This window comes from Dipteris shenzhenensis, chromosome 19, assembly GCF_047967505.1.
Source record: "Dipteris shenzhenensis isolate YYH24624 ecotype China chromosome 19, Dip_SZ_1.0, whole genome shotgun sequence".
In the NCBI taxonomy this organism is placed as follows: Eukaryota; Viridiplantae; Streptophyta; class Polypodiopsida; order Gleicheniales; family Dipteridaceae; genus Dipteris; species Dipteris shenzhenensis.
Genome location: NC_141614.1, coordinates 50,792,637 through 50,809,953, shown reverse-complemented (window position 1 = coordinate 50,809,953; position 17,317 = coordinate 50,792,637). Strand labels below are relative to the sequence as shown.

Here is a 17,317-nt window from a genome sequence, read left to right as displayed (position 1 = left end):
TTATTGAGCACCTTTATCTTCTCCCTTCTTCAAGAGATGGGGCTCGGTGGCTTGGCTCTCTCTTTTGAGGCCTCAAGTTTTTTATGAGAGACATGACTCCGGCTCTCTCGGTTTGATGACATTTGGTTGAGTCATGCTCTCTTGATAATGTCCTAGGTTCTCCTTATTACAAACCTGCACATGCCTTTGTTGATACTTCCTGGGAGACTTTCGCAAGCATATCACTGTAGCATATTTGGAGGTCCAGATGCACAGAAGCCTTGGATGGTTTCCAGGTCCACCCACATGTTGGCCAATATTTGGACAGACACTGTACACACCTTGATGGCTACTTGGGTGAGCATACATGGGGGCGCTTGAACAGCTTCTACCAGGAGGACTATTTTTCTTAAGGAGTGGAGTGGCTCCCCGTTTTTGTCAAAGTCCTCAACGTTGAGGTGGCACTTTCAGCCTTAACCTGGTTTTACTCTTTTAGGGTGTTGTTTTCTCATGCCTTGAATGATGTACTTCTCCCATGAGCTCTACTCTTGGAGCATATTCCATACTTAATAGAAGTCTTTTCTTTGGAAAAAATGGAAAAAAATGAAAAATCCTTGACCAATCTTTATAATTTTCATTCCTGTCTCTGTCTATGAGACAAAGAAGCTGGGTCAATAGTCCTTCCCTTGCTCAAGAGTCGCACTATCCTTATGCTCTCCTGCAGCACCTCCATAGCCCTATCCACCCTAGGTCCTCTGCCGTCTCTAGCTCAAGCAGGCCCCCTGTCCTGACCCCATAGCTCTATGGCAGAAAGAACCAAAGGACTGCTACAAAAACTGAACCGAAGGTGTACCCCAATCCTAGAGAACTGCCCATACCAATGCTGCCCTATGCAAGCCCTCCCACCATGACACTAGGATCCCGCCTTGATCTTCACCATCAATAGTGCTTGTACACATGCCTATGCCTATGTGCAAAGGCGCCACCAAGCTCTGAAGGGCCTAGCTGGTCCGCTATTCCATTGGGTCCATTAACCTTGGATTTTTCTTGGCTCTCTTGCATGAACTCGGTGTTGCTCTTTTAGGGCGCTGTTTTCTCATGCCTTGAATGATGTACTTCTCCCATGAGCTCTACTCTTGGAGCATCTTCCATACTTAATAGAAGTCTTTTCTTTGGAAAAAATGAAAAAAATGAAATATCCTTGACCAATCTTTATAATTTTCATTCCTATCTCTGTCTATAAGATAAAGGAGCTGGGTCAATAGTCCTTCCCTTGGTCAAGAGTCGCACTATCCTTATGCTCTCTCATGGTTGACTCTCCTTGCTCCTTTCCAGAATGGGGATGGTTCCTTCCTGCAGGGGCCCGGCCCTTCCCTTCATGCCGCTTCCTCTTTCCTTGATTTGAGCTTCATGGTTGCAGGCTCGGCCCTTCTTGCTTCTTTCTTGAAGGGGCTGGTTCCTCCCTTTAGGCTCCTTTTGCTCGCAGTCAAGTTCGGTCTTGGCCTTCTTCCCTTGTCTTTAAAATCTTTTGCCCAAGTGGCAAATTGAGCTACAACATCTACTTTCTCGTCATAGATAGCTGTAGCGGGAAGGCACATTTGATCTTTCCATGACCTGGGCAATGGCAAATGGCATTCTCTTACAGCTACATTTTGTATCCACAAACATTCCGACCCTTCCAAATGATCGTAAACTCCAATTTGGAAGTCACCTCACAGGAAGTGAAATGACAATTGAGCAGATTGATGCAGCCATACCCCTCGATTGGGTTCTTGCAGGCCTCGCTTTTGGTCTACTTGGCTAGGGACTTTTATGAGATCTCTTTCAACTATATACCAAGAGGAAAAGAAGAGAGGGGGCTGCCACATGGGCAGCACCTCACATCAAAGAACATGGTAGGTACCCGGAGCTAGGATGGATCTGCATGGCGCTGACATCAGCAGTGTATGGAACTGTACGGCGCTGGAGAAGAGCCTGGCAGAGGGCAGAACCAGCAGGACAGAAAGGTGCTGACATGGCAGGTCAGGAGCGCAGGTGTACGGGGCTGTATGGGGCCTGGTGGAGCAGCAAGGCTGCCAGTGGGCAGTGGCATGCCTTATATAGGCTGGGCCCCTGCCTTGATTGGAGGGCTAAAGGCCCTAGAAGTGTGGGCCAAAGGGCCCTAGTTTTGTGAGCCCTTAAAGGGCTGGACCAGCAGCAGACTGGTCGGCCAGTATGAAGCTGGCTGGTTGGTTTTTTACAGCAGGCCTATAAAAGGAGGTCCTTGTGGCCTCATTGATCATCACTTTGGAGCAGCAGTTCAGGGAGCAGGAGCAGCAGATCAGCCACTTGTAGGCCTCTATCCAGAAGGAGACAAGAGAGCTGTAGAGCTGCAGACCTAGCTCAGAGTGCTGCCCACCTAGGCTGGTGCAAAGACAGCAAGGTGGAAGGGATATGGACAGAAAGTCTACAGAAGCTTGAGGTGGAGCACGCGGGCTTGAGTCGAGAGATATCCAGCAGATAGGAGGAGGACCTTAGCTGACCCCGACTTGTGACACTGTGTGTCGCTCCTGCGAGCCTCCCCTCCCCTCCCCTCCCGCAACTTCTACCTCCCCCTTAGCTCCTCCTCGTCTCGACCACCCCACCCCCTGCCTCTCCGCCCTCACCCCCCCTCACCCGCCGCCTCACCTCGCCGCTGCCGCCGCGCCCCCGTCACCTTCCGCTCTCCCCTCCCTCGTCCCCCTCCGCCCTCACCCCTCGCCTCTCCGCCTCACCCCTCGCCTCTCCGCTCCCTCACCCCCTCGCCCCTCCGCCTCACCCCCGTTTCACGCCGCCCCCCCCTCGCTACGCCCACCCCCCCCTCGCCGCTCCGCCTCACCCCCCTCCCCGCCCCCTCGCTCCACCCACCCCGCCGCCCACTCCGCTCCTCCCCCGCCCCCCCGCTTCACCCCCCCGCCCCCTCGCCACACCGCCCCCGCCCCCTCCCGCCCTTCCGCCCTTCCGCTCCACCCCCACCCCTTCCACCCCGCCCTTCCGCCCCCGCCCCTCCCGCCCTTTCGCTCCGCCCCGCCCCTTCCGCCCCGCCCTTCCACCCCGCCCCCTTCCGCCCTCCCACCCCGCTCCGCCTCTCCCCCGCTCCCGCCTTCTCACCTCACCCGCTCTCCGTCCCCACTCCTCCACCCCGCGCCACCTCCGCCTCCCGGCCTCCCGCCCCGTTTCCTCCGCCCTCCGCCCTCCATCCTTCCCGCTTTTCGCCTCCGCACCCGTCTTCTTCACACCCAGGCTCCACCCTCCCGCATCTATCCCCCCTTTTTCTGGGTGGCAGCCTCTTCTTCATCGGAAGCCTCACAGTCTGTCTTGGCGGTGTGTGGATAAAAAAGGAAAAATATTTTTCACTTGTTGCATGTTGCTGGGTGAGTGCATAGCTAGTTGGTTGTGGAAATGAGATGTGGACACCCTAATGACGGACTCCACATTAATGATATACTTTTGAGATGGAAGACGCTTCTACAGGGACTCTGGGAGATAATGAAGTGTAGTGAAGGAGCACCAAGCTAATCCAGAGCATGGCCCGATTGTGACGAGGTTTTGTTGTGGGATGACATGCACTCCTTCATAGTTGTCCAGAATCCTTTCTGTATGAGGGCATGAGCATTTTTTTGTTATGGTTGTCTTGAAAATCCATTATGTCGGAATGGTGCTCACCATATGTGGCAGCATGGGCAATATGGTGCTAAGTGCTTCTAGCATGCATTGGTGTGTTAAAGAATAGGATTTTGGGCATCCATGACCTTGGTGTAAAGTTTGAAGGGAAGGGGGAGAGTGGTGAAAAAGCAAAAGGTGACGTGGCCATAATCAAAAAAGCATGCATGCAGGTGGCTACGTGAGGAGGAAGAGGAAGCTTCTCGACGACGATGCTGGCATGCTACGTGAAGGACTACTTTAGAAGGAGTTCGTGGACGACAGAGGGGGCTCGCTGGAGTAGAAGAGGCTCTTCTCGATGAAGGCGACGGCTAGGGGAGCTCAGGGAGCTATGATCGGGTGAGAGACGTAGCTTAATGACGTGTGTGTGGAGAGCTTCAAGGAGCTGGAGAAGGAGAACCGTGAAGGACCAGCAGGGTCGGAGGCACGGACCTCATGTGAAGGAAGGACTGCGTGAGCTTTGAAAGGAGGAGCTGCTGCTTGTCGAGGGGGTTGCAACGACTACAGGAGGGAGCCTGTGAGTTCGTGAAGGGTGGTGGACACCCGGAGGATCTCAGACGACAAGGAGAGCACCGGAGGGAGGATACGGGAGCATTGTAAGCTCTGTGAGTGGGAGAGAGAGGAGTAAGGCGACGCGGATATGGAAGAGAGGAGCTCAGAAGCGACGGGGCTGTTGCTTTGCTGGGAGCTCCAGGATCAGGAGTAGCTGTGAAGCTGCTATGCTTACATGAAGGAAAAGGCGACGGAATTTTGGAGATGGCGCTTCGCTATGGAAGGCTTGCTGGCCATCTTCACATACAAGCGAGGAGGAGGAGAGCCATAAGCAGGGAGCCTTGTAAGCTCTGTGAGCTGGTGATACCCGAGGAGGGAACACAGAAGGAGAGGGAAGCCGGAGGTCGATGTGCTCGGTGGAGCAGAAGGGGGGCTCTTCTGGATGAAGCTGACGGCAAACGAAGCGCAGGGAGAGGAAGGAGGTAGTATCCGACGAGATGGCAAGCAGCTGTTGTGGGAGTTTATAGTAGTAGGAATTCCTTCGATAACCAGAAGGGAGACTCCAGGAGAAGAAGGCCGTCATAGATAGAAAGGGGGTCATGAATAGGGATCGCCATCAGTAGGAAAAGCCGAGAAGTGGTTTACAAGTGGAAGAAGTTGGAAGAGGTGGCCAAGACTGTGGAGAGCTTAGGGACTTGGCTGGGTGTGTCGCTACTATGAAGGCCTAGAGGATAGTAGACGACAGAAGGTCATGAGCTTCGGGTGCTTTACGAGCAAGAGAAGCTGTGGTGCTGACTGTGATCACATGAACTTGTATGAGCGCTCTTGATTGAAGTCTTGGGAAATTTGGTCACGGGATCTCAATAGCAGAGGCTTGGAGGAGATAGACGACATGAGTCTAGGAGTTCCGAGAGAATCGTGAGCCAGAGAGCAATCGCAGAGCTTCTAAGCATTACGTGAAAGAGAGGAGACGGGCTGAAGCATGCTGATAATCACATTTAGGTCTATTGGATGGAAGTGGGGTGTCCTTAATGCGTGGAGTGGGAGTTTTGTGTGGGCTTGTATGTGGGTGACTATGAGCTATTGCTTAGTAAAATGGCAGGCTGCATCATTTCTGGTAGTTGATGTTGATCTCGGGAAGACATGATAGGATTTCTGACCGTGGCCATTTTGTGGGTTGGATGCATTTGAAGCTGAATGTTTTTTGAGTTATTGAAGGAAGAAGTCCACTTGTCTTGAAATGTGTGACCACTGGGTTTTTGTTTGAGGTTGTCTGGCTTCTGAAGAATGTAACCAGAGTGTGAGTTGTGTCTGGAAGTGTGTAGAGAGAAGGATGTTGAATGAATGCCTTTGGCCTTGTGATAGTGTTGTTCGGGTGTTTTAAACGTGGATGAGGGTGGCTGTGAAGGCGGGTTAGGCTCTACTGCTTTTGTCCATCCAGCGGTATGGCGGCTCCCTGCCTGGAACCGGAGGCCCAGTCTGACCCTCCCTCTCCAGATGCCTACCGCGTCATCCTGACAGAGCAACAATCATCTCGGGTTCAGGAGGTTGCCAATGACTTTGCCCTTACCCCTGTTTATGGCAGAGTCATTGGACATTCCCCCTCCAGATCAGCCATCAGGGACTGGCTCCAGTCCACTCTCATGCTAGAGGACGGCCATATTGAGGAGGTGGCCCTTATGGGAAGGGGCATCTTCTGGCTCAAACTCTCCAATGCGAAAGCTGCGAGAAACCTGATTGCTGGCTCCCCCACGTCGGTGGATGGGAAGATTATTATGATAGTCCCGTGGTACCGTGGATTCAGCGCAGCGGATTTTGATGTTCGGTTCCGTATACCTCGCCATCCAGTGACGCTAGTTTTTCCAGGTCTTGCTGCTGAGCTACGGCCGATTGTCAGGGACCTGGGCTCCCACTTTGGCTGGGTTATGCACAACACTTTCGCCGATGCGGTGACTACGGCAGGAGCCCCCCGAGTCCGTGTGGCTGTGGCGGATCCTGCGACTCTCCCTGCAGTGATCGAGATCGTGACAGATGTCGGCAGCATCACCCAGAGCATGGTAGTCACCGGACAGCTAGGCCAGTGCCTGAGGTGTCACGGCTTTGGGCACCTGGCGGCTGTTTGTCCACGATTCGTCACCTCTTCTCGGCCTCCCCCGCCCCCTCCCTCTCGGCCCCCTCCCCCCCCCTCCGGGCAGCCACGTCAGGAGGAGATGAGGCAGCCGGAGTCCGGTCCAGAGTTAGCTGGCGGTTGGACTGAGGTTAGAAGGAAAAGAGGAAAGAACGAGAAGATTTCGGATAAAGGCAAGGAGGCAGAGGTTACCCAACGTGTAGCAGCACCTCAGAGACCTGACAGGCAGCCGCCCCAGGGACCTGGGAGAGCTTCTTCTTCGACGGTAGCCCGCCCTTCACAGCCTCAGGTCCCCCCTCTTCCGCTCCCCAGCCCCTTTCCACTCAGTCCCAACCCCTTCCCCAGTTGCACCCCCCTTCTCTCGACCTGCAGCTTCAGCCCCCGCCTCTTCCTCCTCAGTCTCCCCCTCCTCCTTCTCAGCCCCAGTTCCAGTTGCATCCCCATCCCCCCCCCCCCCGCCTCTCTCAGCTCTCCTGCAGAGCTAGCTGCACCGACGGCTCCTCAGCCAAGGGCAGCCCCCGCTCCCCCTCCTCCACCTCCTCCGCTAGTCGCCTCCGAGGAGTCTGAGTCGCCTATCCCCCAGCCTCCTCCCCCTCCCCCTCCACTGGCAGGACACCCTGAGTCTACACCACCACTGGAGCAGGCTTCTCTGTCCGCTAGCTCCTCAGTGGCAGACTCTGATGGGCCTCAGCTTCAGGAGAGAGAGCTTCCTCGCGACTTTTACAGATCTGGCCCCTGGGACTACTTGGATGTGGCCGACCTCGGGACCTTCCCTACTTGTCTCGACATCAGTATCTTACTGCTCCGCAAAGGGGCGGATGGGAAGATAGCCGCCTTGGCCCCTAGGGATGGCCCTAGCTTTGCTTTCACGTTCCTCAGCGACGGCACCGAGACTTGGACAGACGAATCGGTTTGGGAGGCTCTCAGGGAGCAGACGCACGCTCAGGTTTGCTCCTGGATAGGCCCGTCCGGTGGGCAGCTTCTCGAGACTCAGTGGTCCGAGGGTGACGTGCGCCTGCGGTGGCATTGCGCCGCCAAACGCTTCAGACTGATTGTGATCCTCAGGCCCCCCCTGTCATGGCCCCTCCCCCAGGATGTCAGAGCCTAGACTCCTCAGAAACTCCGAGCCTTCTACGGGATGACTACTTCAGAGATCTCGAGCTGGCTCGAGAAAGCATTTGCTCATGGCACCAAAGGCCTCTCGCCTTTGCTGAAGGTGTTGAAGAACGGGCAGGACGACCCCGCCTCCCCCTCCAAACCTTCTCATAAGCGTCAGCGCCTCCACTCCGAAATGTCAGCTTCTTCATCGACTTCGACCGCGAGCAGACAGTTGTTCGCAGCCTCCCAGTCCTCACCATGAGCCTACACCTCATATCCTGGAATGTGAACGGGTTTCATTCTTCTGGCACCCGTGGTCCTAGGAAGCTCATTTTGAGACAGGAACTTCAGCCAGCAGTGATTGGTCGTTTGGATGTACTTCTGCTCCAGGAGCACAAGCTTTCTGCGGCTCACTCCCGTATCTGCGGGAAGATTCTCCCTGGACGCTCTCACACTTATTGGGAGCCCTCGATCGGCGCACAGGGGAGGAGTGGTGGTGTCTGTACTTCCGTGTGCGAGCAGCTAGCCCAGGGAGTTTTCGTTCATGGCACGTTGATCCCAGGCCGTGCCCTTTGGGTAGGCCTGGAACTGGAGGGTTCCAGAATAGGAATCCTCAACATTTATGCTCCCACAGACCTCCGTTGCAGAGCCACCTTCTGGAGGACACTTACAGGGATTCTCCCAGACATGGATTCCTGGATTGTTGGAGGTGACTTCAACAATCTGGAGACCTTGGAGAACCAGCAAGGCAGAGGACTGGAGTTTACAGGTATGTCTCAGGCAGAGCAGTCCGCTTGGGACTCATTCATCTTCGCGACAGGAGGTAGGGACAGTTGGAGAGACCCGTCCTTCCGGCGCTGGCACGAGAGCTTGGACTTCTCGTGGGGCTTCCGCAGGGAACGAGGCAGACTCCTAGAGAGGCTGGATAGATTTTATGTCAGTGATGGGGCCATCAGCAGAGGCGGTCAGGCGGGTATAGTTCCAGGGATGACACTTTCCGACCATGCACCTGTGCTCTTATCATTAGACTCGGCAGTTCAGGCCCTTCCCCCCCGTTCATGCCGGATTCCCGACTCCATTTTCTCGAGGGTGGACGTGCGCAGCAGTATATGCAGTCTATGGGACAGAGATTGGGGCGAGTGCGTGGATCTGGTTGATTCGGTGGCGCGGGCTTTGCAGGAGTCCAGCCAGATTTGCCAGCTCGCAGCCCTACAGGTTCGACAGGAGTGGTGGGGCAGAGAGAGAGCTCTTCGGAGGGACCTCGCCTCCATTCAGCGACTCCAGCAGGCAGCCACGGGCTCGGAGAAGCTTCAGATCCAGGCCCTTCGAGCCAGAGCCCTTCTTGAGGAGACCCTCCAGCGCCGTTCAGAGTTCTCCTATCACGCCTCTCTCTCCTTCTGGGCTCGGAAGGGTGACCGGATGTGATCCGGGTGAGGTCTTGGGGTTGGCTACCGACTTCTACAGGACCCTTTTCCAGCAGGTGCCGCTTGCCCCTCGCACTCGACGCTCCCGTGAGGAGGTGTGGAGGCACACTCCATCCCTAGTCCAGCCCAACATGCAGGCGACGTTGGCACCGTTCACCACGGACGAGATGTTGGAGGCCTTGATGGCCATCGACGGGCAGAAATGCCCGGGCGAGGATGGGCTATCCCGGGCATTCTTCACCTCCTTCTAGGATCAGATCCATCAGCCCCTCCTAGCAGCTCTTCAGAGGATTTTCAGCAGCGGTTATATGCCAGAGAGCCTCTCCTCAGGACTGATTTGCCTCATCCCGAAGAGAGGAGATAGACAGGAGATCCGTCAATGGCGCCCGATCACCCTCCTTACCACTGCCTACAAAATCCTTGCCAAGATGATCAACGCCAGAGTTCGGCCTCTACTTCCAGACCTCATTCATGACACTCATACAGGCTTTGTCCAGGATCGCAGTATCCTGGATAATGTCTTCACCTTCTCAGAGGCGGCGGAGTGGGCTCAGCACAGTGGATCACACCTAGCCATCCTACTTCTCGACTTTGAGAAGGCCTACGATCGAGTGGACTGGTCCTTTCTGGAGGGGACTCCGGAGCGACTAGGTTTCCCAGCAGGATGGATTCAGGGTATTTCAGCGTTGTACAGGACAGCTTCTAGCAAGGTCATCATTGGCGGCAGGATGGGTGAGCGTTTTAGTCTGGAGAGATCAGTGCGTCAGGGCTGCCCCCTTGCTCCTTACCTGTTTCTCTTCTTCGCTGAGGCTATGACATACTACCTTCGGGCGAGGTCTACTGGGATCAGGGGTGTTCGCCTTCCACTCCGGGAGGACACGGAGCTCCTGGACTCGGAGTACGCGGATGACACAGCACTGTATGTCCAGGACGATGAGATGATGCTGGAGAGGGTGAGGATGGCCCTGGAGGTCTTCTGTTCGGCTGCCGGTGCGAAAATCAACTGGAACAAATCAGTTGGTTTTCTCATAGACCCCGGGCCATGCTCTCAGTGGGGGAGGTTTTTGGGTTTTAGGCGGATCCCGCGGGGACAGACAGCTAGATATCTCGGTTTTCAGGTCGGCCTGGATATCACGCCAGCTCAGCAGTTTCTCCTGGTGCTAGATTCCATCCGACGGAAGCTGGCTTTCTGGAGCACTGCTAAGCTCTCCCTTGCAGGTCGTGCCCTGGTAGTCAACCAGGTCCTCCTAGCCACGGCTTGGTATGTGGCTTCCTGTTGGTGTTTCTCGAGATCCAGCGTGGCTCAGCTTAGGAGGTTGGTTTGGAACTTCCTTTGGTCCGAGGACGATGGCCTCAGAGATACCAGAGCCAGGGTTGCTTGGCAGACAGTCATTCTTCCGCAGGCTGAGGGTGGCCTGGAGGTCATCGATCCAGAGCTTCAGAGTCAGGCCCTGTTAGGCAAGCTAGTCATCCCCGGTTTGACCTCGGGGGGCAGACGTGGAAGATGTTACTTCAGCAGGGGGTCGGTTCTTGTGTCCCGCGCCGAGGTGGAGAGTGGCTTCCGTCCCTCAGGTGGATCTTCACTTCCGCCCCGCTCACTCAGCCCCGCTCCCCACTCGTTCGTAGCCTCCTCATGGTTTGGAGGCGGCTCCGCCTCAGTCTCATTCAGTCCCCTCCTAGCTGTCAGGAGGAGATCGATCGCCAGCCGCTTATCTGGAATGATCAGGTTAGAGATGCCGAGGGCCTTCAGTTGGGGGAGAGATCACACATCAGGTGGGACAGTTGGATGCGGGGGCCAGCCCGGTCCCTTCGAGTTTGGAGGGACACGTACAGACATTTGGAGACGGCTGATCTTGCAGACGCAGCTAGAGGTGCCCGTGGAGCCCAGACGAGACGTACGGAGATCGACGGCGCGATTCCAGCTGATTGGTTGGTTCCACCTGAGCTTCAGATCCTCATGCCTGGTGATGACCGTTGGCTGGGACAGTTCACCCCCCGTGGCATCCCACTGGTGGTCGCAGGGCGGATGGACGACTCCTCTGTTTCCTTCTTCGCGGTTATGGGGGATGGACGACTCAGGAGAGAGGATGCGCTCATCGACCCCCTACTCCCATGGCAGAGGATTCGGGTCGTAGGCCTCATGGGGAAGGTTTGGCAGACCGATCCTAGCATAGAGCAGGATCAGCTGCAGCTTTGGCGACTCTGGCTCTGGGAGGGGCGGGCCTTGTCAGAGCTTGATTGGGACCCAGGAGAGTGGAGATGGCCAGAGATTGTGACAGGTCAGGGGCCGACCTCTTTCTTTGCCTACAGCACGACATTGGGCAGGCGAGTTCTTGGGAGGATGCAGAGCCGCCCTCCCACCCAGCGGCCCAGCTGGTATGCACAGGGTATTTCCAGGTTCTTTTTGCAGGCCTTCTGGAAGGCCTTGTGAGAGAGCTGGCGGCCGCGGAAGATCTCCTACTTCCTGTGGCTTCTTGCCCACAAAGGTCTTCCAGTGGGGAGCTGGTTGCGACAGATAGGCCAGGACGGACGTTGTCAGATCTGTCATGAGAATGAGGAGTCACCAAAACACTGCCTGTGGAGCTGCACTCGCGCCCAGGAAGTGTGGAGGTGGACTTTCGGGATTCTTACTTGCGCAGCACCAGAGCTAGGATTGATCACTTGGGGCGCGTTCTGTTGGTGCAGCACCGCACTTGGTTTTCATCACTTATTCGAGGCATGTCAGCAGGACCCCACATTCCTTATCACACAGGGGACGTAGGGGCCACTCAAGAGTATCCCGCAGCACCTGGCAGAGGCTGACACAGGAGCTCAGGAGAGGCAGCCAGTCTAGGAGATTATTAGCAGCATCGCAGGATGGCACATTTGGACCTCGCGCTACGCGCAGATCCTCGATGGCACCTCCTTATCGACTACCCAGATCATGACTGACATCTGGAGTGAGATTATACATACCCTCAGAGGCCAGTGGGACCAGATACAGGGGGACTCCCAGGCCGGTTGGGAGAAGCGGAGACATTTCCTCCGGGTTTGGGACACACAGGGCCTCTTCTTCGAGCAGACTTCGCAGGGCCTTCAGTGGCGCTACTCACCACCTCTCTGGCTGTTCATTCACACTCGCCTTATCCCTCCGTGAGAGAGCGCTTTACTTTTGTTTTCCTTTTTGGGCTGCGTCCAATTTGTGAACGCAGCCCGTCAGCTACAATGCTGACCTCTTGTATCTTGTTTTCGAAGTAATATAATTAGCACTGTTTTTTCGGAAAAAAATAGGAGGAGGACCTTGTGGTAAGATTAGAGGACCACACCATTGGTGGGACTCTGGATCTATCTCTTTTGTATTGTGTCCAAGTTTTGGACGGAAATATATATTTTGGTGGTTTCTCTATCTGGCTGGTTCATTGTCTATTGATGAGTCTGCACACCTATTTTATGCACATTAAGTAAAGAAGTTTGTGATTCCACACCCACACCAGACTATGTGAGCTCCTGGGCATTACTATAAGTCTTCCGCTGTGTGTACCCTCTGTTGGGTCATTTCTAACATGGTATCAGAGCCCAAGTAGGAGGCTCACAGGTGTGGGAGCCTGAATTGGGTCTTGGAGAAACCAAGAGGAATGGACAGGGATAAGCAGCAAGCTTCCTGGAGAGGCAGCAAAGTGCTTGCTGTTGAGGAAAGGAGGGACAACATAGTGACATGTGTAAGGAAAGTGAGGTAAGAAGAACAAGTATTGGACAAAGAAGGGCACGAGAGTGGGGAATTTCGGCATTGCAGAAACACTTGCATTAAAAAAGGTTGGCATCATTTCTGTTTACCTCATTCAAGCAATGGGAAATTCCTTCTCCACGGATCGATTTGTTAAAACCTTTGAAAACCAGTAATTTCAATTTCACAGCACTTGTTTGAACTAGGTAAAAAATTGCCTTCAATGTCTTATTATATCTTGGAAAGTAGTAAATTTTTATATTGTTCCAATTAATGAATTACTAAAGAATTTTTTTAGGATAGTCTTTTGGTTTGCAACCAGGGGGATAGGTTCTTTCAAGGTACCCTCTCTATTCCTTTGTAACTGTGAGAATTGGATGGCTAGTGCAGGCACCTGGATTGAATGTTCTCTCAGAGTATCTGATAGGTTATATTCTACCCGGAAAACCTTTGGCAAATATGGTTTTTAAGACATATGGGTATGATAGTACATCCCAAGCAGTTTCATTTTTAGCAGACTTCAAGCTTGGGCATTATATGAAGATTCCTCCACGCTCCATGTTCATTGTTCAGGTAGCTTTTTCTTTCTATTTTTGTTGAACTTGTGTTTGAGGTTCTGCATTTCCCTCAAACTACTTATATGAATGCATCAAGCTTCATATATCAGAAATCATTCGCTAGACCTTGGATTTCTTGGTAAGTCTAGTTTATGAGCAATTGAAGGGTGTTGCAGTCATGTTTGACCTGATAATTCATCAAGGGCCCACGAAACGCAAAGATTGGTCAAGCGTTGAAGGTCAGTAGAATACGGTTTCTTAGGATTCTAGAGATTGGACTTTGTTGTCCACTGAATGGAGGACTTACATGTGCTGGCGCAGGTATTCGGTACTGTAATTGCTGGCCTTGTGAACCTCTCTGTTGCTTGGTGGATGTTGAGCTCCATAGAGAATATATGTGACACATCAAAACTTGCCTCAGACAGCCCTTGGACTTGCCCCAACGATCGAGTATTCTTCAATGCCTCAGTGATTTGGGGTCTCGTGGGTCCAAAACGCATTTTTGGACCAGAAGGAAAATACAAAGATTTAAATTGGTTTTTTCTTGGGGGAGCCTTGGCACCCGTAGCTATATGGTTACTGCACAGAAAGTTCCCAGCTGTAAAATGGATTCCATTGATTAACGTGGCTGTCATCCTCTCTGGTGTCACTAGTGTTCCCCCTGCATCTTCAATCAACATGATCGTTTGGTTTATTGTTGGCGTTATCTTCAACTTTTATATAGCCAGATTTCACAGGAAATGGTGGCAGCGCTACAATTATGTCCTTTCAGCAGCTCTTGATGCAGGCACCGCATTCATGGGGGTGCTCTTATATGTTTGCCTTGGCCTGGAAGATATAAGCCTCAATTGGTCAGGAAATCAATATGATTATTGCAGTCTTGCCTCTTGTCCAACAGCTTCCGGCATTGTTGTTGAAGGATGTCCAGTCTTCTCATAGAGGAGTCATTGTAAGCTAATGCCCAGCTTCAACAGGGAAAGCCACTTTCAATCAGTGTAAGATCCTCTCGGCTTCAATAAATCAGCGAGCATTGAAAATATTATATTGTGGCCTGTTCTACTCTTTTCTGAAGTGGCCATCAACACATGTTTTGATTGTCCCATGAAAATAGGCAAGACGGTGCAGGCACTGCAAATGACTCCAAGTAAATTAAGATCGTTTTTTATCAGTGAAGTGGTTGATTGTCCCAAGAGATACTCTCGTTACTGGTTTCAATTTCAAAATCGACTAGATAAGCTAGGTGGCTTACATCCGAAGTTGTCTGCCTTTCAGGCACAACACACCTACGTCGGCAAGATAAAATTTGGTGATTCAGATTGGTAAAATGAAGGAACTTACACGTTAATTTTTTGCTTAATGACCTTACTTTGCAAGAGTGCAAATATAAGCGGCCCAAAAAGTCTGCATTCCATCCCTGAGAAGATGTTATGAAGCCCCTTCAGCAGCTCTGGGGTTTTTTTGATGTTGACAGCACGGAGATGAATGTCAGCTATGATGAGATCTAGAATTGCACCTGGGCTATATCCAGCGCTCGCTTGCAATTGGGCGATGAAAATCTTTGAAATTCGCCAGTCTGCCAATAGAAACACCAAGGATTCACCTAATGCACCTTACTCCATAGCTTCAGACTAGATGCTTTGAGGCGGAGATCCCACACATTTTTCGTGATCGTTTGAATCTTGATCTGGTGAGCCTGGAATTTTGGATTTCAAGTAACAGGCAGAGACCTCAAACAACCTCCTAAGCTTCATGTCCTTTTTGCTGCTTCTTACATTGTCTTGTAATCAAGCCTTTGCTTCAGCCATCAACCGCGGGGGTCGACGGAGCAGAGATCTGAGCCGTCGATCTCTGCCACTCCCCTAATAGGAATTTGGGAAAACCTCAACCGGTCAAAGTTGACCGGCTAAAAATGACCTTCACGCTCACGTGGCGACTGCATCATTATTACCAACCGTTCGATCTAAACAAGATCTAACGGCGCGTGACTCCTCTACACTCCATCGAATAAGGACCATCGGATCTTTCTTGATCCAAGGGCTCGCGAGCAGCACCATATTATAGCCCTTGGATCAAGAATTCGATCCAACGGTGCACACTCCGCCTTCCCCCACGGTTGACGGTCGGAAATCCTCTTCGCTAGCCATTACCGGTCGAAAAATGGCAAAATCGACTCTCGGTCGATCATCGGCTTTGCCGGTTTCCGATCGATAGTAGCTACCCGAAGAGGATTCCCTACTCCTTGATGGCTAATATCGGAGAATTATTCCTTGACCCCAAACTTTTGTAGCTGCCGTTTATGGAAGAAACCTTCATGTGATGGAACTCTTGTATGTGCTCCAGTGTAAGCTTATGTCATTAGGGATAATATGTCCAAAACTTAATTCATGTTTCCCTTATGCTCTGTGAGTCCTCCCTCTAAACTTCATTTCAAAAATGCCCCTTTCTTTTCCTCCTTTTGACTGAGGCTATGAGCATTTTTCTTAGGTCTCGAGCTGACATTCTTGGTCTTAGACTTTCGCTTTAGACAGGAAGAGGACCTCGTGGATTACGAGTTAGATGACACTGCTATCTTCTTGGAGGCCTCTCCTCAAACTCTGACTTCCTTTAAGACAGCTTTGGATTATAGCAGCAGTAGGTGCTCACATCAATTGGATCAAGTCCAATAGCTTTTGGATGTGTGACAATGACACTCTAGATTGGGGGGCTAATTTGGATTTCACATGGATTCAGAGGGGTGTGCGAGTTAGATACCTAGGATGCCAAGTCGGTTTGGGTGTCTTTTCTTCGCAGCAGTTTGCTCATATGTCGGATTAACTACTTTCAATAAGAACAAGTAGTTTTGTGATCCTTACCCTTGCTTAAAACAAATAGGTCCCGACATGCCTCAACCCTAAGTTCTTCAAAATTTCGGGTGGGCTTACAGATTACGTACATGTCATGGCATACTAGAAAGGTGGTCTTTCCCTCGTGAGGGCAAACCTCACCTCTTGGCTCTTTAGCACAGGTTTATGGGTGTTCGAACGTATGCATTTCTGCGTCAAGCCCCAAAGACTCGCGAAAACGCAAAACATATATGCTTGCATGCCAAGTACAATTTCCTGCCTGTTGATCTTTTCTGGAAGTCTTGAAATGTGCAAATTGGTGTCTCTTTTATTGCCACTTCATATTGTGAGCCAAAAGCTGAGTTGCTACCCTTTCTTTCTAATACAAAAACTACATGTTCAATACGTGCATCGAGGGTCTTTGCAAGCTTGATTTTTGTCCAAGCTGCCTTTGACACTTTTGACCTATAGTATGTGCGGGGTGGCAAAAGTTCTTGGCCCATGTTGCTATTTGCACGTGCACATGTAGGGCTTTGCTCATTGCTTCGAGACCCAGTTGTCATCTTGATGTAAGAGAGTCAACCTCTTCTTGTGTAAGATAGGTCCCTTCTTGCACAAGCCACACATTTGGGATGATATCTGATGTTGGAGTGAACATTCCAAGCATGTGTGCATGTGGTCTTGCAGAACCACACCATTTGAGTTATTGGGCGACCATTTGGATGTTTCCTTGTGGCAAAGAAACATGGTGCTAATACTGCAAGGCCATTTTTGGAAGATAATTGCATTGCACTATTTTTTCTCAGTTGTCCATCCTAGGCATTTAACCCAAGTCCCTTGATTGATTCTTCTTAGTCGCCCAAAATGAGTTTGCCACCTTTTGCTCCACCAACCTTTTCCCATCCTGGTGAGGCAAAACCGCTTGCTGACCTTGCAAGGTGGTGCTTATCATAGTCTATTCCTCACCTGTCAATATCCTTTGAGGATGTCCTCTACCTTGCCTAGGTTGTTTGACATAATCATATTCAGGCATATGGCTGCTACCCTCCAAAGGTCCCTTTACATTTACTAGTTTCCCCTGCTTCTACATAGACTCCCTATTCCAAGTGCGTTCTCTCATTATATAGCTTGTTTCTAGCTATCACATCCCTAACAACATGTACCACCTCTGAAGGCTTGCATGTCTTGCCCTCTCTTGCTCTCTGGTATAGATGGACCATGGCCTATGTGTCATCCCTCTTCATAGGCATGTTGATTTGCACTTTGGATGATAGCATTGCATGGATCACTAACAGCAACATCATGCATGGAGATCTTGGTCTTGCGAATTGAAACCTTCTCTGGCTAGCCAACTATGGTGTTTGGTTTCTGATAGATTTACAATGGGTGTCCGGGTTGCGCTAGGGATCTGTAGCATGCATAAGCTTTATTAA

At 51.9% G+C, this 17,317-nt stretch overlaps 1 protein-coding gene across 1 annotated transcript in view; it reads left to right on the top strand.

Moving 5' to 3' along the window:
- Positions 1-14,162, top strand: part of LOC147890609 (oligopeptide transporter 4-like) — a 59,408-nt gene extending 45,246 nt beyond the window's left edge. The window contains exons 6-7 of the mRNA XM_087390412.1: positions 12,896-13,078; positions 13,384-14,162. Of these exons, the coding sequence (XP_087246538.1) occupies positions 12,896-13,078; positions 13,384-14,001 (801 nt within the window). The 3' untranslated portion in view covers positions 14,002-14,162. The remainder of the gene's footprint in view (positions 1-12,895; positions 13,079-13,383) is intronic.
- Positions 14,163-17,317: the final 3,155 nt, after the last annotated feature.